General features: G+C 39.5%; 1 protein-coding gene across 1 annotated transcript in view; it reads left to right on the forward strand.

The window, feature by feature from the left end:
* LOC149230900 (ABC transporter G family member 35-like) overlaps positions 1-23,185 on the forward strand; it is a 224,362-nt gene that overhangs the window by 97,847 nt on the left and 103,330 nt on the right. Inside the window, exons 7-11 of the mRNA XM_089376162.1 lie at positions 14,858-14,911; positions 15,145-15,235; positions 15,331-15,632; positions 15,716-15,997; positions 16,086-16,399. Of these exons, the coding sequence (XP_089232288.1) occupies positions 14,858-14,911; positions 15,145-15,235; positions 15,331-15,632; positions 15,716-15,997; positions 16,086-16,399 (1,043 nt within the window). The remainder of the gene's footprint in view (positions 1-14,857; positions 14,912-15,144; positions 15,236-15,330; positions 15,633-15,715; positions 15,998-16,085; positions 16,400-23,185) is intronic.

Below are 23,185 nucleotides of genomic sequence, written 5' to 3' on the forward strand. Positions count from 1 at the left end.
GTCCTTGACAAATAGTATTTATTGAGAATGGGACAACATGAGGCCAAGTGGACCTAACCCAGTTTCAGGGATGGAATGTAGCAACCAATGATGTTCCTATCCTAGACAAGGTGAGGGGAAAGGACCAAACAAGGATACTTTCTTCAAAAGGTTGAATTCATCCTATTGAGTTCTAGCCTTGGGGATGCCTAAGTACAATTCGATCCTAAAGCTAGGGCTTGAGATTTCCAGATATTCCACCATTAGAATTGCCTCAAATTTGGAGGAGAGGGAGGGGACCCATCAATGCAGTTGCCTATAGAAGATCAAATTTTTTCCTTGGGTCAATTCCAGGGAAATTGATGCCCTAGGTGACCTAATGGGGCTTGACCTGGGGAAGAAGAAAAAAATGGTTAAAAGGGGTTGAAATGATCACCCTTTTTGAGGGATCAATGCCTATTTAACTTGGGGATGTGGAGTCAAGGATAATGATGAGCAAGAACTAGGATTCTTGATAAAGGAGACCCAGAAAGTCAACTTCATTCAATGTTGAGAGAACGAAAAGAAAAGTGACCTTCAAGCATTTATACTTCAAAGAAAACGAAGCAATATTATCAAGACAAATAATATCTAAGACATTTCATTCATATCACATTGGCCCATACATTAAATTAGCTAAAACATGCTCAATTCCACATTTCAATCATGCAGCAACTAGCCCTAATTTTAGCAGTATGCAACAAAAACACTAATAACATCAAAGTTTACTTACAAAGTTACAAAGTTATAGAGTATATCCAAACAACATTTGTTTTACAAGACAAAGCTCCAAGAAAAGAAAAATAGCCTAAATCCATATGTCAAAATTCATCCATCTCCAAAAAATATCCACCAAGCAAAAATGTGAAGTTCTCTAAAGATAGAGAGATCCCAAGTCAAGTAATGATCCAAATGAACGTATCTAACATCAATATATAGCCTCCTAAGGAGTTTGAATTAGCCTATGGGCCCCTAATGATAAGTAAATGTGTAAATAATAACCCCTAATGGTGACAAGCTCACCATACTAGCTCATAATGTAAAAACAAGCCTCACAAGGGGCGAAATAATGATGTATGCATGTCATAGGTCCCTCCAAAGGATTAATAACATCCTAAAGTACCATATTGAGGAATAAATTCCTCGTAATATGATGGACAAGGGGGTGGCCCCTTATTCTCCAAGCAGTAGACCTGTGGTGCTCTCAGTGGGTCTAAGGGCACATCAATGACCCCATGGGTCTCCATATGAATCAAAGATGTCTGTAGATCCTCTGCAATGGTCCAGGTGGTGGAATGAATGCTGCCATGACATCGTACAAGTGTTGGGACACCTGCCAAGAGTGTGGGGCTCTTGTGGGGGCCTGTTGGGCATAGTGTACCAATCATCTCATCATCGTCCCAAAAGTGGATCACTAGTAGTCTCCGAAAATCCATGAAGATATGTGGAGTTTTGTCTGTTGTTGTGGAGGCCCATGGCTCTCTATGCACACCCTACATGTGCCAATGTGGACCTTTGGGGGTCAGGATCCCATATAGGGAAGCCAAACCCAAATGGAAGCCACCTGCAATCCTGCATAAGATCCAATGCATCCCCTAGGCTTCCAATACAATTAGTCATTAGAATAATCAGGTAAAGGAGCTTACAAACCATGGATAACAAAGTGGGCACTTCATAGTGGAATGCCCTTCCGTAGTGGGATTTGGCATGTGCTAGTGTCTCCAAACCCCAAAGTTTGTTAGCCAAGTACCTTATTAGGTTGTTTCAACCCTTAAAGGGGATAGTATGTCCAAGTTACACTCTTCTAATGGGGTTGGAAAGTGATAAATAGGTGAGATGGAATAGGGAATGAGAGGGATAGCCCTAGGCCACATAATGGGGCATAGGGGTAGCTAGATAAGGGGAAGCCCACACCTCAGTATATAATGTATAGGAGGGAGCAGTTGTGGTACATGAGGTGCCCCGACCTTGATTTTTCCACCCTTCTTTATATGCCTTTTTCCTTTTATGAATTTTCTTTAATTAACTGCTTGGGGCTCAAAGGACAAGAGCATGATGTGTATAATCTAGCAATGATTACCCCTTTTGTGGTAGGGCGATTCATTGCCCTCCAGGGTTTGGGACAATCATGGGTTCTTGAATGATAGAGGAGGCTCATCTAGGGCCTATGGAACCAGGGTGATGGCCATGGATGGGGTAGAGCTCATGTGTCAGATTTTTCCCACGTGTTAATTATTTTTGTCCCGACCATCTTTTGCATTTTGTGGTACAATTTCCTGTTAAATGTGGCCAATTATGCTTTTCACTTTTTCTTCTAATTGCTTCAACCTCTGGGGCATCATTCTAGGCCTAACCCAAGGTGTGGGAAAGGGGATAAGGAGGCTAGCCTATGTGGACCCAGAATGGGAATATGGACCTAGGTGGGAGAAAAGATGAATGGGGATATGGTGAGTGGAAAGGGAATAATATGTGCAGGTAAAGGAGCAGGACCAAGCACCCAAAGTTGGGGTTTCCTAAGTAGTACCAACCTAGAACCGAATGGTCAATAAAGGAGATCCCATGGGACTAAAATCCAAGGGTAGCAACCAAAAGAGGTCAAGGGAACAAGAGAACAAACTAAGCCCAATCTTTCTGCCAAATCTCCCCATCAATCGATACCCAGAAGTATCCATGATAAGTAAACCAAATACTCAATTACCAAATGACAAGATATACCTTTAGATTCGGGAGGCCCACCTTCAAACATACGATCAATACAAGTGGATGAGGGACCACATGGCTAGCTCAGGTGGCAGAGAAATGGCACAACAAGCTAGTAGGAGGTATCAAGGGGTTACTGGTTGCCGACTAAGACTCATCATGTAGAAAAATTTCTCTTGGGGATAGCACCCACGAAGTGGTAGGTATCAAGCCCCATAAGTGAACTTCGAAACATTATAAATGTGCATTTGGAGACCATCCAAGCAAGAAGAAATTTGTGATGCGCAAAAAAAGATGGAGAATACTCTTGGGGTTTTAAAGGTTGAGCAAAAATGTGATTTGTGGAGCAAATAGGCCAGCTTGGAATTTTTGCTATAAATTTTTTCTATTGGGATGTTTCAGATTGTGCAACTTGGAGGAGATAGATGGGAGATTTTCTTGTGCTTGTGGTAGAAATTTCATACTTTTATTTGCTATAATTTGAGAGATTTGATATGAGAAAGTTAGGGCTTTGAATGCTCCTGAAATATGCTTCAAATAGGTCAGCTTGGAATTTTAACTATAATTTTTCTTTTGGGATATTTTAGACCATGAAACATGAAGGAGATAGAGGGTAGCTCTTCACGTATGTGTGCTAGATATTTTAGACTTTGGTTCACTATAATTTCAGATATATGATCTAAGGAAGTTAGGGTTCCTGAATGCTCCTAAAATCTACTTCAAATGGGTCAGCTTGGAATTTTTTCTATAATTTTTTTTTTGGGATGTTTTATACTGTGAAACCGAGGAGATAGAGGGGAGACATTCACATATTTATGGTAGAAATTTTAGACTTTGGTTCGCTATAATTTCAGAGATATGATTTGAGGAATTTAGGGTTCTGTTGTGCTATTCAACAACCTCCCATTTGTTAAATGTGATAGTCAATATTATATTAATAAATGGGGACCCTTTAAAAAATCCTTCCAAAAATAAGTTTAGCATTTAGGGATTTTTCTTGTTAATTTTTGGAATAAAGCAAGATATCAAGATAAAACCTTTTGAAAAAGCTAGCAAATGTTCGCCTTTTCACATATCGCATGATCAAGCATGTCAAAACCCTTGCTATCCACCAAAACTAGTGAAAAGTGATCAAAAGAGAACACCGTGCTAAACCTCGAAACTATTAGGTTTCCCATGTGAACTAAGTCCTAAGGCATTTCTTATTAAAATAAGGCACACATCGCATATCACCACTTACAAAGGGCGTGCCATAACAAAGTATCTTAAACCATGCGTTATGTGATATTGCGATGACACAATCTCCCTTATTGCATCGCATTATGAACACTTAAGAGAAGACAGAAACCTTATCATCAGGCGAGATTGCGAAATGCGATTGAGACCCTAACCTGATTCTGAGATATGTTATAAACAAGCACTCAAGTCTGTTGCTTAAGAAAAAGGGCTTCACATAGAAAATCCTAACAAATAAGCTATGCTTTGAAAACGATAATGAGAGGCCTGCATTTCGCATCTCCCAGAAACTAAACAAATGTTAAAGAAAGCGCATAACCACAATGCGATAATGTGATTTGTGATATTGCATCGTAATTGCAAAATCGACATTTTCGCAGTTTAAAGGCTCGCCACGCTAAAAAAGTTTCTTCCCTGCCTTATGATGTAGAACATTAATGAGCAATAAAGCTAGGGATAAGGAACCATTAGTGGGCATTTAGTAAGGGTTAATGGCATTTACGTTTGAAAATCAGTTCAACATGATATGATATCTTCTCACCTACATTCAATAGAAACTCCTTTCTTGTCACCTTTTCAAAGTTATCTGCATCATTCATTCTTATATTCATTCTTATCTCTGTATATCCGATAGCTTCTGTTTTGCTCCATTTTCAGGAAAAATACACAGAAAGAGTCATTGGGAGCAATGGCAAAGAGGGGCAAGGCAGTCGCATCTGAGAAATTAGAAATGACCCCTTTATTCTCTAATACTACATGCAACAGAGACGGAGGAACCTCTACATGGGAAACCATGTATGATTTATTAGAAGAAGAGAAACCAAGACCTTTGGTAATAAAGGCCACAACCGATGGTCATGTTTCCTCAGACGCCTCCATCTTCGAGATGACATGCTCATTTTTGCACCGCATAGCTGCGAGACCAAAGATAATTCCATATACAGATATGGTCAAGTGGATAATTGATCAGGTGGATGTCTCAGATAGAGAATTTAAGAATAGCAGGCAGGAGGTTATGGGATCTTTTTCACCAGACAACTTGCGGCTTATGTACAATTTGCCAGAGCCACAAAAGCTCTACAACAAACAGTTCCTCGAGAAATTTTCTAAGGAGAATGAAGACCCAGTAGACGTCATGCGGACCTAGACGCAAAAGGAAGGCAAGATCAAAAGGGATAAAACAAGTATGTATTCTACATCATCTATTTCTCCCCCTCATAGTTTTGTAGCAGCCATGCTATGTAGAATGTTCGGCAAGCCCGATAGTACCAAATTTTCCCCGGAATGGCTGTCATTAATAGATGCAGCTATAAACACAACAATAATGAATTGGGCCCAAATTTTGTCCGATAATTTGGCAAAGGCTATAATGGAGTATAGGAGAAAGAGGAGTATCTCTTCGAGGGTTTACCCTCCATTTTTCATGAGTGCCTATGTAATGGATGCGATCTGTTTTGGCTCCAAATTTACTATCATGGGATGGAAGTGGACTGTGAAAGACCTACTTTCCATTCATATATATCATAAGAGTATGTGGGAGTCTCAGTTTCACCCCCATTTTTACAAAATTTGTCATGGAGTTATGTTGCCTATCCATAAACAAGTCTACAACAAAAATGCCCCTAGGTTTTCTAGAGAAGTTGAAGTAGATATCCTACCTATGGCCAGATGGTTTGGGGAGGAGACATTTACGTATATCAGAGTATTTGGGAGTATTGCTTCATCGCATGTTCTCCCACACTATGTCCCTGACAAGTTAATGGCTAGGGAGATAGCCTACCAAATAGCAGGGGAAGGTGGGCTGAGCAAATGATTAAAGGATCAGAAAAAGGCCATTTGGCCTACATTTCCATTGCAGTGTGGTACATTTGCACTACACAATTTTGGACATGCATGCAAAGAAGCAGAGATTATGAAGTCTCTGAAGCTACCTACATTCCCAGGAAGACAATACGACCCAAACAACACTGCCAAAGACTTCACTACCATGGTGAAAGTGAAAACATTCACCCATGAGGAAGATGCATTTGATGACCTCTTCCTACAAAAAGAGACATTTTCAGAAGTGAAGCATATGGCATCACTACTTTTTTCCCCAGATGATCTTGAGGCCTTCCATGAATATAGAGAGATGAGATTATTAAAGGTCCCATTGGACCTATTACAGATTGAACCAATAAGGGAGCCAACTCCTAGTGTAAGCTTAGAGGAAAGCTCCAGAGAAAATTCTAAAGATAATTCTGAAGTAGAGTCTGAGGAGAAGTCTACCCATGAGTCAGAGCACTCAAAGTAACAATCCTAGAATGGGGGCAGTGAAAACAAAGAGTCTGAAAGGGACATAGCTAGAACTACAGAGAAAGAAGCCGAGCAAACCTCAGTGAAGAAACAGGCTGAAATTCACTCTACCTCCACCCAGTCGGCAAAACCCCCAGTTATTGATTTAGAAAAAGAATGGGAGCATTTTAATAAAAATCTCCATACAGAAGAACAAACATCTGAGGTACAGACTCCACAACACAGATCAACTCAAGAAGTTATAGTGGAGAAAATTGTAAGCACTCAAGATGTAGAGCTCATTCCTGCCACCCCCACTTCTGAAATTGTTTTGAGAATTGAGGAAATTCCTCCCTTAGATGTGTTTTATAGCCCTACCCACAAAGTTTTCATCAAGAGGCAAAGGAAGAAAATAAAGTTGGATGTTGCAGTTGTTACCACTCCCGACAATGAACCGATGGATATTGTCTAGAAAGAGTCACCCATGGACACATCTGAAAACCTTACGAGACTGTCGCAATTTGCAAGAGCCTATGACACAACAACTATTGATAAAGCGACAGAGGTCCAAATGCTGCTTAGAGAAAAAGAACATAAAATTCTGCTATTGGAACAATAGTTAGAGCAAGAAAAATATAACCAACAAGCAGAGTTACAAATAGCCAAGCTCCAACAGGAATTTGAACATATGCAAATACAACATCAGGCTAGCCTAGCAGAAAAAGATGCATGGATACAATCCATGACACTCAGCCTTAACTCCCAATTAATACACCAAAATGAACTTCTATGCCAGAAAATCTGGCAGTCAAGTCCTTATTGCAAGATCAGTTATAAGCTAACAAGCCAAGTCGTTGACATGAGGCTTGATTATGATGAAATCTCAAAAAGGATTTCTGACTTTATCACCTGGCACAAATTAGAATATGGAAGGAAGGCTGATTTGCCAAAATTAGAGGAATCACACAAAGAAATTCCATTTGTAGACTGGGATTCTCGGCTCAAGCAAGCAGAAAAGGAAACAACGGTTGCAACAACAACAACAAACAACATCATTGAAACTATCAATGAAAATCTACATGGCACCAACCTAGTTGTAGAATCCATACTGGGATTCCTTCCAAATGCCAAACAACTAGAGTAGTCGTGGAGACAGGCGACAAAGGAAAGGGAGGAAGCAATTAGGCAAATGAGCAAGCTGAACTGGGAAGCATACTGGAAATACTTAGTCAAACCATACAGCCAGTGGATGACCTTGCAATGCCTAACCACCTCCACACAAAAAATGGTGCCAACACTGACAGATGATGTATTTACTGGATAGTAGAAATCTGTGATCGACCAACCGACATAGCTCAAACCAATGATGAATATCTGTGATCTTAAGGATCAAATGCAAAGGAGTTAGTCACCTTGTTTTATTTCTATTTTAGTTTCATTTCGCATAATCTAAGGAAGGTTGTTTAAACCTCCTCAGCTATTTTTTGTAATAATCTATTTTAGGATCTATAGTTTAGTATTTAAACCCCTCTCATGCATTTAGAGAGAGGTCCAGAAATTTTATTAGAAACAATCTTCAAAACATGCACTTCTGTACCTTTGAGGAGGTTCTGATGAAATGAATGGAACAGGATCTATTTTCTTTTTATCTGGCATAATCTACTGAAATTGCACTTTTTCACTCTTAGATGTTGTTGGATTGGTTGGAATTAGGTTGATATTGTCGAAACATATGAGCAGAACTTATTACAAATGGTACTTTTATCTTGTGATTTTGTTTTATTTATGTATCAGGCAATAGCTTTTCTTCAAATTGCTTTATGTATGAAAGTTTGAATCTTGGTTAGCATTATTGCTCTTTTGTATGGTGTTGGCCTAAACTTTATGCTGAATACATGAATAATTCTATATGTGATATATCTTTCACAATCATTTTGGATAACTATTTATCCAAAACAATTACTGTTAAACGATTTCACTTCTTATTGCAGTTGAATGGTCTTTATTACCAATCGCTATAGGACATTATTGTAGATCGCATACTTTACTTTTATTCCCGAATATAGTTATAGTTAGATAGTGTTTAAAACTAGGATATATGCATGTGATTAATAGTTTAGATTAGATTACACTTATCTTAAACATTCCCCCGTTATATCATATATCACCCCATCAACACTATCAAAATATCTTTTGGGAAACTGGTCCCATTATCTCCAGTCGGATCCACTACACCAAATGCAAAAGGCACTGCCAACCAAGGTCCAGACTGAGTGGTTTCCCCCCATGTTGTAGCAATAATGTTTGAGGCTTCAACAGGTTCTTGAATGTTCTTGAAATCTGCTTCAAACAGGTTAGTTTGGAATTTTTTTTATAACCTTTGTTATGAGATGTTTCCGATTGTGAAACCTTGAGGAGATAGAGACGAGATCTCTAGGCACTTGTGGTACAAAATTCATACTTTGGTTCACTATAATTTTGGAGATATGCATGTGGAAGTTAGGGTTACTAAATAGTCTTGAAATCAGAATCAAACATGTTCGTCTGGCGTTTTCTATAACTTATTTTCTAGGAATTTTTAGAATGTGAAAATTTTAGAGATCCATGGAGACATACAATAGTGCCTCAGTAAAAATTTCATAATTATATTTGAAAAATTAGATATGTGGCATGTTGTACAATTTTTTTCTCGAGAAGAGGCCAAAAAAAACAAGTTTTGGGAGAAGTAGACTTGTTAAAGGTAGTAGCTACAAGCAACCCTGGTGAAAGAAGAAGTAACTTATAGACCTAGTGAAGGAAGAAGCAACAAGAAGATTCAATGAAGTAGGTTTGTGCCCATGAATATTTGCAGCAGAGGGGATTGGTGTACCTTGTAGGTTGGTGCCTACAAATGTTGCAATAGAGAGGATTGGTGTCTCTTGTAGGTTAATGCCTATAAATCATGTAGTAGATGGGATTGGTGCCTACTGTAGGTTGGTTCCTACAAACCTTGTAACTAGGGGGGTTGGTGTTTCTTGTACAAAGATCTATTATAAATAAATTTTCATTTATATCTTGTGTTCCATGTGTGACATTGTTTGGTTATGATTCATGAATGTTTAAATAATATTTTCTTATAATGATTCACCTCCTCTCTTAGTATAAGTGTGAATCCAACAACTTTACTTTCAACATTGATAGAGGATTGGGGTATGAATTATTTTCTAAGTCAAAGATGTCAACAACTGATGATCCCTTCCCTTTCCCTCTTTCACCTAAAGAGTCGACAAAGGAGGAAGATAATCTTGAGGCTTTAAACTTGCAAGTGGCATGGAAACACTTTGAGCCTAGTATCCTTGGGAAACCAAAGGTTGCTGAAGGATTTGGGGAAAACGTGTGTTAAGTGAATCAATTATCTCCTTCCAAAGAAAAGAGGCAAAGAACCAAAAAAAAGAAGAAACAATAGGTCAAGAGGCAAGAAAAGGATTTCCAAGCTGGGGATCTTGTCCTTGTTGATGATGACCCTTACCCATATAAGGCCCATGGAAAGTTAGGGGTTGATTACTTTTACATATCAAACCTTGATGGAGTTCCTTTTTCATCACCAGTGGATGGAAAGCACATCACCCCTTTCAATGGAACTTGATCCACTTAGTACTACATAGTTAGAGTAGGATTGTGTGTCTTGCAACATTGTTTTTGTATCCTTCTTTGCTTTCCTGCATGTTGATTTTCCTTTCATACTAGATAGATTTTATTCTTTTATTTAGTTAACATCTTATTATTACTATTCCCCTATATCGCAAGGATGACAATCAACACCTTGCTTAATTTCTATTAACAAGTTGTCGTGAGCGTACAGGTAATAGGTCTACAAGTACAAGGGATTACTAGGATTCTCATGCACTCTTCGTTCGAGCACACGAATCATGTGGTCTATGGTGAGCACATGTCCCCAAGTTGGAGCTATATGTTACCTACCAAAAGTGGGTAACACATAGGAGAAAATTTTTCTCCTTATTTGTCATCCAACAAACAAGAAATCCTGTGATGACCCACAGATAGTTTTGCATCAAATCTCTCCACTGATTCTCTATTTAGTTCTCTCTCCCATTTGGCATAATTCTGGAAGGAAGTTTGGTCATCATTCGGAAGGTACTCTAACCATTTTAGTAATCACATGCTTTCATTTAATGTTTTGTGGCATACTAATATGGATCACAGGCCAAGCTAGATGATTGACCACTCTTGATCGTACCCTTGTTCCCATGCTTCACTTAGGGGGGTTATCCCTTGCCTCTAATCTAGTGTGACCTCCCCTGGGGTCCTTCCTTCAAGAGAGGCACTAATAGAAGGCACCAATTGAAGTAGCATGCCCAAGGAAATCCATACTTGACACTTTCTATGTTTTCCTTATTATCCATATCCACTCTTTGAGTTGATTGTCATTTGTCATAGTGGCTAGCACCGTTTGTCCTCATCTTTGAGTTAGGGCCTAGAAATTTTCCCTAAGAGGTTGATGCAGCTGAAAGAAAGATAAAAGCATATGAAGCAACAAATCAAGAAAAGAAAAATGCAAAATATGGCTAGACATAGTAAGCACATGGGAAAAATCCTAGCATGAGCTCTGCCCCCCTCATTACCCATCACCCAGTTCCTCAACATCTCATTCTTTATTTGAAAGGAACTCTGGAATGTCCCAACCTTGATGGGTGAGAAATTGCTACATCTTCAAGGGGTATTGGAAAGGCATAAAGCAATTTGGGTCTCCTAAGCTATGCAAGAAAGAAAGATAAATCATTAAAGTAAAAGGTGCATGAGAGGGGTGGAAGAAGCAAGCCGAGGAAAGGGGTAACTCATGCCTTCAGGATTTCTCCCTCTTCTCATTATAGCACTTAGAGGTGTTGTACTTTTTAGATGGTACCATAACCATGGCCATCTTCCTTGAAGTCTTTCCCACTCCATCACCACCATTATTGCATGTGTTGATGGCCTTTTAGGTGGGTTGTTTTCAAGCTAAAATCCTACCTTTAATGCTATTTCCTCATCTATTTTAAATGCATGCATAGAGATTGAATTCAGGTCCAAAGAATTATGGAAAGTGTACAAAACCGTTAACCTATATGGACTATGTTACTGCAAAATCTAGCAATCCTGGTCCAAAGCTACACTAGGCAACCTAGGTCTTGTGGAAACAAGAGATTAGCCACCACTGTCACCTCAATGGCCTCTTTCCAACTATTTAGTGGTGGATGTTATCCCCACAAGGGAGGCTTCCCTAAAGAAATCACCCAACAAGATCTTCAACAAACAAGGGCTCAAGGGTGATATAAGGTCTAATGGTTATGGAGGAAGGTACTAGCAGGGCTTTGATGGCCAAGATAAGAGATAAAAACAATCAAGTACACTTTCAACCAACCCCAGTGGATTGGAAGAGGATTGCTATAAACTAGGATTTTATGATATGTAAGTTTACATCATGCAAAAACATATAATAGCCAATAAATAGCCTCTAAAAGATAGATTCAATAAAGTATCAAAGGATATCAAGGGGTATGCTAGGGAAAAGGAAACTTTTGAAGTTTTTAATGGTTTAGGATGCATAAAACAATAATAGGAGCCTACACATCAATAAAAATTTCTGCAAAATCTAGCAGGGCTAGTGCAAAGCCACACTAGGCCACCTATGTCAGTGGTCTCTCTCCAATTATATAGTGGTGGATCTTATCCCCACAAGGGAGGAATCCTTAAAGAAATCACCCAAGAAGATCTTTAACAAACAAAGGTTCAAGGGTGCTATAAGGTCTAATGGTTACAGAGGAAGGTAGTGACAAGGCCATGATGGCCATGATAAAAGATACAAATAGTCAAGCACACTCTCCACCAACCCCAATTGACCAAAAGAGGGCTGCTATAAACTAGGGATTTTATGATATGCAAGTTTATAGCATGCAAAAGTATATAACAACCAAGAAATAGACTCTAAGAGATAGATTTAATAAAGTGGTGAAGGCTATCAAGGGGTATGCCAGGGAAAATGAAAGTTTTGAAGCTTTTAATGGTTTAAGATTCATAAAACAATAATAAAAGCCTAGACATCAATCCTAGTTTAGGGATAAAAATGCAACAAATGCTAGATCTTTCCTTTTCAATTTATTAAATGCAACTTTTACTAATAGAATAATGGCATATAGATGCAAAATTACCATAACATGCAAATTTAAACCAAACCCTAACCCTAGCTACCAAGAATTCAAGAAAAGAAGTAGAAATTTAAGATGATCACCACAACTAGACTGTTGCCTTCCCTCAATTGGGAAATGGAGTCAATTAGGGAAAGGTTTATGATAGAGGGCATTGGATGAAGAGGGTGGAAGATTAAAATTCATGCCTTACAAACCCTAGTGACTTCTTTATATGGTATATTTAAGGTCAAAGGATGCATGAATCAATTCCTTAGATGGATTCTTGCAAGGCAATTTTTTACATAATATAAAGAATCAAGGTTTCAAGAAAGATTTTGCATTTCTTAATATGGCACAAATAGAAACCCTAATTTTAGAAATATAACATGCAAATGGAAGAAAAGAAATAAACTTATACAATTCCAATAAGAATCACTTCATCAATCCCAAACAAGTATCTCCGTGCAAAAAGCTCCCTCCCAAGACAATTCACTCTAATAGATATCCATTGCGTCCAAGAGAAAAGTACAAGAGGGCTAGTGTGAATGTCTTAAGAGAGATAGAGAAGTGAATTAATGTGTAAAGATCCCAAATGAAAGTGACTTCCGTCTATTTATATGATGGAAACCAAGTCACTTTCCATAATTTTACAACAAAAATTCCTAAAATTTTGCTTGGAGTCTTCGACAAGGCCTAAAGGTCACAAGTCTAAGATGGCTTTAAATCATACAAAATACATCAAAATCTCCCACATGTGCAAGAAGAAATGCTCGCCAACATGATGTCCTCCCCCTAGAATGGACAACCTCGATCAAGCAAGTGACAAGGTGGGTCCATGAGTGCTCCTCACTCCAAGGTAATGATCAAAGTGCATGGGTACATCTCCAAGTCACATCTCCACCATGACATCATTATCAATGAAGCTCACACCACCCTTCTAGGGCATGTAGAGATGATGTGGCAACCTCTAGGGGAAACCATTGACATCTAGGCATAATGCGCTAGCCCTCCCAAGTCATCTAAGTGATATCCATCATCATTTGGGCTTTGGAACAAGGAAATGTCCATCAAATAGGGTCAAGGCCAACTTGGGAGCGTCCTAGGTCCATCTAGGCACATCATCAAATAAGCCTATGCATTTGCTTCCTTGCTTATAGTTTTAGTATTTGGAGGTGTATCATGGGGGGTACAACCATGTAGAGGCTCCTCAAAGCCCAATGTTCATCTCAAAAGGGCAACACTGGGGCTACAACGTCTTCTTTGCTCAAGACTAGGAAAAAGCCCTCTGAATGGCGCTGGATAGGTATCAATTCATCTTTCAAAGGATCTCTATTGCATGAGTAATGAACCACCTGAAGCATACCCTTAAGATCAGGTGAGATCAACATCATTAGGGAGAAAAACCATTAAAGTATCATAGTGGACCATATTCAATGTTAGGGGCACAAAAATAGTTTACACAAACCTTTCCTTCCAATGTCTTTCTAGCTTAGGATTTGTAAGCAAGTCACCACTCTTGTGTCATGGATGATTATACTTTCATCCCTAGGTGCTTCGAACCCCTATGGGGAAGGACATTTCATAGGTAGACCCATTAGTGCAAGATAGCATCACGATTCAGTACTAAGGGTTCATCACCTTCTAAATCAGATCATGGGTTAGAAGTCTGAACTTCCATGGTCGAAGGAGATAGAACTCGAGAAAGGCCAGGATCCCAAGAACTTAAAAAGAAGTTGAGAAGCTTGAAGAGTTTCCTAGACTTCCAACCCCTGAACCCTTCTCTTTGTCACTGACTAAACCCAACAATCCCCCAGAAGAGGGTACATGCAAAAGAGCAGTCTGACAACACTGAGAGGGCTCAGAAAATGTCCACAAGGATGGCACCACAGGCACAAGCACCAGCAAAAGGAAATAAATGCCATTGAAGTGTACAAAATTGCCCTAAATCAACTAGGTACAAAATATTGCCTCTTAATAACAGTCCAAAATTGATATGCCACAAAGGCTGCACAATAATGATAAACAACAACAAAGATTAAGCTACATCTGGGATCAGGCCTGAGTTGGGTGGGTAGTCAAAGTCTCTCTCCAGTCGCTTCCCCATCCCTTGTTCTGCAGCTCAAGCTCAGGCACATCAATTTTCCAGCCATCAATCTCCTGCTTTTCATATTCTAAGATTGGCCAAGTAATTGTAGGAACTTTATAGTTTAATGGCTATGCTGGAGGACTGCATGACCAGCTGAGGTGGCATTCTCATCGTTCCCTCACAACCTGGGCAGCATGATACTGGGTTGACTACCACATCGTTGAGACTGTTGAGATCTGGCTGTCAGAACAGGAGAGGCATCTAGAAACATTTGGTTCATAGCGCATGGTGCAACCCCCTAGTGGTTATGTATAAAATTGACTGCATTGTTTTCCTTTATTAAATTCGATTATTCACTTGTTCCTCCTTTTGTTTCCAGGCAACTGCAATCGAGGGTCTGAAAGGAAGTCTTCAAACAGATTATATTTTGAAGGTAAAAAGCTATTGCCCCCACATTTAATTTTCGTGCTTATGCTTCATTCATGGAGAATCAGCATTATGTGATGTTCTAGACCTTAAATTCTTGGTATTTTGATAAAACTTTTAACTGCGCTGATAACAATCTTTGCACTGTCATGCATGTTAAATGCTTTTTCATCTATTGTGGTGTTCTTCTCTACAATTTTCCAGTTCTTATGTTTTGCTGCCTGCATGTTACTGTTGTAGATCCTTGGTCTGGATATTTGTGCAGACACCATAATTGGTAATGCCATGATAAGAGGAATTTCCGGCGGGGAGAAAAGAAGAGTAACGACTGGTAATGACTGAGATTGATTCTCTGTATCTGTCTTTTGGAAGTTTGGGTTTCATTTACTTTTGAATAAGAGTCAATGGTATTCGTTCTGTCTGCAGGGGAAATGATCGTGTCTCCAATGAAAACTCTTTTCATGGATGAGATATCAACTGGGTTGGACAGCTCTACTACTTTTCAGATCGTAAAGTGTCTTCAACAGGTTGCGCACATCAAGCAAGCTACAATAGTCATGTCACTTCTTCAGCCAGCACCTGAGACATTTGATCTCTTTGATGATATTATTATAATGTCAGAAGGACAGATAGTTTACCATGGGCCTTGTGATCATGCTCTTGAGTTTTTTGAGCATTGTGGCTTCCAATGTCCGGAGCGTAAGGGAATTGCAGACTTTCTGCAGGAGGTGAATATATAGCTATCTCCATGCTATTTTTTATGACCTGCAATGAGATTAATTGTCTCACATGTTTCGATGACGTGGTGCAGGTTACCTCTAGGAAGGATCAAGAACAGTATTGGAAGGACAGGGAAAAGCCATATAGATACATTTCAGCAGAACAGTTTTCTCAGACATTCAAACAGTTTCATGTTGGCCAGAAGTTGACAGAAGAACTTTCTAAACCTTTTGAGAAGTCCAAAGGCCACAAAACTGCCCTGTCTTTCAGCAAATACTCACTTAGAAAATGGGAGTTGTTCAAAGCATGTTTTGATCGAGAGTGGCTACTTATGAAGAGAAACTCATTTGTCTATGCCTTCAAGGCAATACAGGTATTTCATCTTGTCCTGATTTTCTAAGTTATTGCCCGAGCAGTATAATTTTTAACTAACTCACGTATGCCTTTATCCTTCATGACAGCTTGTTGTAGTTGCATTTATTACGATGACAATGTTCTCTCGGACACGCATGCAAGTCGACCTTGATCATGGAAATTATTATCTTGGTTCTCTTTTCTTCTCACTCGTGGTCATGATGTTCAATGGCTTTGCGGAGCTAGTGATGACGATTAGACGACTTCCAGTGTTCTTCAAACAAAGGGACCTTTACTTTTATCCAGCATGGGCGTACACTCTTCCAATATTTCTTCTGAAGATTCCGTACTCCTTGTTCGATTCACTTATTTGGACATCAATTACTTATTATGGGATTGGGTACTCCCCTGAAGCTGGCAGGTCCGTATTTACTATTTAGTTGAAGTATTAAGAATGTTGCTTCATTCCATACTTGCTGTAGATATTAAACTATAGTAAAAAGAAAGTAAAACTAAGCTACATTGCCTCTGCATGTTACTCTCTTAGTGCACAAAATATCGAAACGAGTACAAATTTCTGAAACAGGTATAACGTGGAAATATGATTCCTAAAAATTATATATATATAAATAAGGTTATTTTGAAAATGGGATGAAATGATAAATAAATTTAAAATGGTAGCCATAAATGACAATTAAGGGGAAAGAAAAAAAAAAGAAATTATTTTAACATCCACGAGGCTAAAGATAGCTTATGGGACATATTGCTCCTTCATCTCCTTGATGTATTCGGCCCTTTTTTTGTGAAACTTCAAAATAAATGCTCCCTGCTTTTCCACAAACCCCTCGCTAAATAGATTATCCCAAGAGGTAGCTGCCAGTGTATCTGCATAACTTTCCTTGTTGTCTTTGAAGGCATCACATTCTAAAATGAAATGTTTTTCTGTTTCCACTTTTCTGGAACAACAAAAAATGCATATTCTTTCTTCCCACACTTCCTTTTGTCTTTTCCAGCGCCTTGTTTCACAACGGAGTTGATGAGAATTAGTCCTTAACTGAGCAATAAGAATTTTGGCTTTCCAAGAGATATTGGCCTCTATGTATGCGTTTGGTTGATGACTATGAGTGGGATTAAACACTTCAATATAGTAATTTTTCTTTCTTCTTCGCTCCTTATCCCAAATACACTTGTGGAACTTTTACATAACAAAAGCTTTTATCTCTTTGTTGGTTATGGGATACGCGTTCAAGCAAATACCCCATTTACTAAACCATTTGTTATTTTGCTGCATCTAAGTTTTTTTTGTTCTTGCACAATCTATCATTAAAGACAACCTTTAGGCCATCTACCCTCTTCCATTTGCTCAATTTTTTTAAATACCTTGTGACTCGCACCATAGCAATTGCTTCAATAGGAGCAATCCCTGTTTCACTTAACAAGATATCATAAGAAACTGCACTTTTTATCTTAAATTTGTTTGTAATCAAACGCTTCTAAATTTTCTCATTTTGTCTCCAGTGCATGTCGGATGTACTACTGGCACATAGTTCACAACCATAGAGAATCACTGGAATCAATAGAAGCCGAAAAAGAGTTTGAGTGGTTTTTCAGTCCCATAGTTCTGCCTCTCTACACCTATTTTGAAAAGCATAAAATGCTTTCCAACCCCCCAGAAGTTTTTTTCTTTCTACAACCATTCCAGCTTAGATTTTTCTTGAAGTCAATTCCGAGGCATTTGTAATCCACAACTTCTTCCAAAATGTTGCCTTCAAAGTAGAACTTATGCTAGTTATGTTTTCTTTTCTTAGAGAAGACCACTACTTTCGTTTTGCTAATATTGACTTGCATCCCCACACTTCTACAAAAATGCTCAAGGGATAATAAGTGCTCTTGCAAACCAAGAGCCGATTTAGCAATCAAAATAAGGTCATCTGCATACAAAAGAAGTCTTATAACAAACTTGCTCAAATAGATACCATCACCCCCTTGCGAATTTAACCATTCCTCAAGCTTGTCGATATATAAACCAAAAAGAGTAGGAGATAGTGGGCAACCTTGTTTGACCCCGATATCACTTCTAAAACGTTTAGAAATGCCTGTTGAAGTTCTAATTTTGACTTTCACCTCTTCATACAAGCTATGCACCGCTACTCTCAAATGTTTAGGAACCCCAATTTCCTCCATTCTGTGTCAAAGCTTATCCCTAGGAAATGAGTCAAACGCTTTTTTGAAATCAACAAAGCAACAAAAGAATTCTTCCTTTTTCTCCCAAACTTTTTCATTGATGTGCCTTAAAGTTATACAATGATCAACTGTGGAATGTTTAGGTCTAAAACCTGCTTGCCCTTTAGCACGCTTATCTCTTTCTTCTGCCCACTTGCTAATTTTGTTTTCTAGCATGCTTCCAAATAGCTTTGCAAACAAAGGGTTTATCATGATGGTCCTATAATTGGAGGGATTATTAACGTCACCGCTCTTGAAAAGAGGCATTACCAGAGTAGTTGTCCAATCTGTGGGGAGCCCTTGTTGTATGATGTTGTTGAAGATTTTTGTAATGTGAGGTGCAAGAATCTTTCAGCCCCACTTCAGATATTCTGCTTGGAATGATATTAATGTTATTTTTTCATTTTTAAGGATTGATTTGTGAATGGGCAGCATATAGGCTTCAATTAGTTGGCAAAATTAAGCAACTTTTTCCCTTTATAGGCTTCAATCTTAAAATCAACAAATCCCTAGCTCAATGAATGTAGGATGAAGCGGTACAAGGTCATGTTTTGAATATATGCTGATGTTGGAAAAATTGTTAAGTGTGCTAATAATTAAAAAATGCCTTAGTTTCTATCTTCTCTAAGTGAATTTCAATGAGTTTTGTTACCTCAAAGAATGGTAGGCCTTGTGAGAAGCTTCACAAGGCAAAACCTAGACTATGACACAATAATGAGGTGGATGCCACTATCACCTCAACACTTCACTTTCTACTCTTTAGTGGAATTTCACCACAAAGGATGCTTCCTAGTATATGTCACCTAAGGGTATTCTAGGTTGATAGGATCAAGGTGACACTTTAAGAGGCTATATCAAGGTACTTCACACTAGGAACAAGGCACAATTCTTTGTAATAAGGAATAACGTACCTATGAAGAAGCTTATGAGATAAGGCTTGTAGCCTAGGGTTTTAAGATGTAGCTTAACAATGGCACATCTAGGCATACAAGCAAAGGGAAAAGGTTTGTTTGCAATATATAATCAACCAATGGAGAGACAAACCTTCAAATGACCCTAAGTTGAAGCTTTTATGTAGAATTAGGGTTTTACAAGACATAGAATTGCCAAGGGTTGATGACACCAACCCTAGAGAGACACTTTTAACCATGCAAATTTCTAGATTTTGATGTTATAAGGTCAAGCAAGGTGAAGGGTCCCAAAACAGCTCCAACATTCAAGCCCTAGTTGAATTTGGCTTAAACCCTAGCTGTAGCGGCTTTCCTTGAAGGGCTTGTTACAGACCAAAATGGGGAACCCCATAGGAGAAAACTTTTCTCCTATTCTTGACAGCCAGTCAGCTAGCCATGCAGCCAACAACCCTAGATAGGCTCCACTAGCTGATGATATGCCATATATCTTTGTCACCTACAACAACCATTTGCTTCTTACCCATCTGGCATGAGCAGGTCAACGAAGGTGGGCTTCCACTCCAACAATACTTTGGTCGTTTTGCAATCAGGTGGTTATACTTGTTTGTTTTTGGGCATTTGGTATGGATTATGGGGTGATCTAGAAGAATGAGGGATTTTGACCATGATCTTGTTCTCTCACCTTACATAGGGGGTTAATCTTCGATCCTAGTCCAATGGGACCTCTTGTAATGGCCCAATGGGTATAGGAGGGGCACTACATGGGAAGCCCTAATTGAGATAGCGTAGTTGCATCTTCCCTTATATCATAATTAACACTTTCCATCACACATTACAAGCCCCATATTCGACCTCCATTCTTGGGGTTCAACATGTCATGAGTTCTTTGGGATTTGGCACCCATATGTCCATATACATAGGTAGGGCCTGGAAACTTTGCCCTAGGAGGTTGATGCAACTAAAAGAAACAAAAAGAGCATATCATGGCCATATCACAAATGAAAGGAAAGAAAATCAAAATGCAAAAGATGGATGGGGACATAAAGATTAACACATGGGAAAAAGCCTAACATGAACTCTACCTCACCCGTTATGGCCATCACTCGGTTCCTTAGCACATGTTTCTCTATTACATCAAAAGAAGGAGCCCTTACATGTACCAAATTCGATGAGCAATGAAGTCACTCATCATTAAGCGGTAATACAATTTCCACATCATTCAAAGCAAGCTCTAACCCTTGAGCTATGAGCAGTGATACAAAGAAAAATCAAGAAAAAGTAAAAGGCGCACAAGAAACAAAGGCCGAGTCAGTAACTCATGCATCCACAAATGAATAGGGGGGACGAAAATGATGCTAGCTTTGTGTATTAGGGTTTTGATCGTAGGAAGTGCATGTGGTTTCTTGTCATGTGCTGCCTGCAGTCACATGGTCGAACCAGGCAACTGACAGTTGTTACCGAATGGAGAAGGAAAGCACAGTATCATTCAAGGCGAAGGCCGGAGGCTGATCTAAGTAACCTCGGGAGTGGTTCCAACATTGTCTTCATCAACGCCCTCAGATGGCAGGGTAGCGAGATCTGAGGTATTGGTTGAAGGGGGACTACTTGTTCCATTTATTAAACTCGCCCAAAGGGTTCCCTTCTGCTCTGCAGGAGGCGACTCTCTGCCGAAGATGTTTGGTTGAGCATATGACCTAATCTGTTAGAGACATTTTTGAGCTATGTCTGCTATCAAATTGAATCAAGCAGGTATCGCCCCTTTCCTCTAGTCTTTTTTGGCCGCAAGTTTAGATCCATGCTCACACATCCTCGATAACTTTTGGAATGGTGCAAATCCTCTAGAAAAAACCCCATATCCTAATCGATCTGGGTTGGGTGGAGGGTTGGAAGAGTTGGAACAAGGGGAGGACTTTCAGATCTTTATTTAGACCCTTAACAGGAAGTCCTTCCTTTTTTGGGTCTTGGGTCTCGATCTTGTGGTGAATCTCAAGTAGAAAATAAAGAATTGGTTAGGTTTTCCCACAGATATACAATGTCTTCTTCATGAAGGGAAGCAACTTTAGGATCTATCCTAGTTAGAATATTACAACATTTCAAGAAATTCCACCATTATCTTGAATTTAAGGCTGCGAGGGTGTGCTTTGGGATTCAAGAACCTAAGAGGTTCAGTCTCCTACAAGGATGCAGCGTGAGGTAAGGGTTCTAATCCATCAGATCTACCACAATACAATCTTGGAACTTACATTGTCAAACAACAACAACAAATGTTCACCATGGAGGTAAACCTAACAGAGGTAAATCAACTTTTTTTAGTTCTTCAATCTAGGGTAGTGATTTGCAAATTCAATGGGTTTTTTCCCAGGGTCCATGCTTTGCATCAATGGGGTTTTACAACTTGGATGAACAACTACGACATATATGTATGCTCAAAAGGATTTTTCATTGTTCAGTTTGATACCTAGGAAGATTTGGAGAGAGTTTTGAAAGGAGGGCCTTGGTTTCGGGGAAATGCAGGGCTTTTCATCACCCCATAGTGAAGAAAAGTACAAGCTTCTCTGCTTCGGAAAGCTATGCCGTACTTCCTGTAGAAGACCCCCCCGGTTCCTGTAAAATGCTACTGTGCCTCTGAGCGAGCCCGATACGCAACAAAATCTCGAAGATAAGTAGAAAAACCGGTGGAGGACGACTAGTTAATCATTTTGTGGAAGCGGAGGATGCATACTTCAGTTGCGGACGTTGCAAGTGCAAATGAACAACAGGTGGTTTCAGCTGAGCATTTTTTTAATTGCGGCGTGATTCGTGGTGAGGGGATGAGGTGGCAAAACGTGCATTGGCCCCATGCAGACAACAGTGTTTGTTACGCAGTAATTTGTCACTGTCTCCCTGTCAGTCTCCCTACTGTGTCATGAAATCAAATGCACCATGCTCATGCTCTCTAAACTGGCCAAATGACCCACTTTGCCAAAGTTTATTTCATCAGCGCGACGGTTATTAAAATAACCGCGCTGACTGGCGGTTTATAATGTGACTGATGCGCTGCCAGCGCGGAAGCACACGGGTTTTCCGCACTGGTCGAATTTCATGAGCCAGCGCGTCCTATGGAAGTATTAAGCCGCGCTGACACAGCCTGCTCTGTTATTAGGATGCGCTGTCAGCGCCCCAGTCCAGTTATGCACCCGCGTTGATCCTATTTGGGTGAGTTTGTTCTAACAGCCAGCCTTCCAGAGGACTCCAGACTTGGTTGTTGGTCTTGTGGGTATCGCCCTCCTTTCTATGGCATGTCTGTTCGTCATTTGAAACCACCTTCCTTGAAGATAAGCTCATATTCCCACCATTCATGGAGACTCCCTCTCTTATTTAAACCTCCACCATTGCCATGAGCAGCTAGTTTTGGATAGTGTGGAATTCATAGTGCTTAGACTGCTGCTGCTAGTAGGTAGTTGGTGTGACAAGTGTGGATTTGCTAGAGGAAGCTTAAGGAAGGTTGTGAGTATTGCTTGTGTGAGAGAGAGCTTTGTTTTGGGAGAATCTACCTCCAAGGGTGAATGCTTAAGAGACTTGCTGGCTGGACCCTCTAGAGAAGGACTCAGCGTCAGAACTTTGGTTGTACCTTTCTCTATTATTGATTAATAATAGATGACTACTGTTATGGTTCCATTCTCATTTGTCTTTGTAATGGTTAATGTGAATTACATCCTTTCTGACTGATGTATAATTTCTTTTATTAGATTTCACGCTTGTGTTTGTCTTTCTCTTCATGTGTGTAGGTATCTATTCACGGAGATCGTGGAGGATCGTGACCGGCCAGAGCGAAGGAGCGAGAGCGGCATCTCTTCATCAAACAATAGCGTTGGAATCCAAGTAGGTGTTCATTGCCTCTCTTTTATTTGCAATTAGGAACTTGCACAGTAGCATTGATTGATTGTTGCTAGACCCATTCTGGGCTAGTAGGGATCGCCTCTATCCGTAGAGGGGATTTACCTCTCCAACAATTTGGCGACTCCGCTGGGGAGCTGGCCTTTGTCTCTTTTTGTTCATTCTTGTGTTTGAGTTTGATTGTTACTCTCTTTTCA

Source organism: Pinus tabuliformis, chromosome J (assembly GCF_031772625.1).
Source record: "Pinus tabuliformis cultivar Carrire ecotype Pingquan chromosome J, CPIR1, whole genome shotgun sequence".
In the NCBI taxonomy this organism is placed as follows: domain Eukaryota; kingdom Viridiplantae; phylum Streptophyta; class Pinopsida; order Pinales; family Pinaceae; genus Pinus; species Pinus tabuliformis.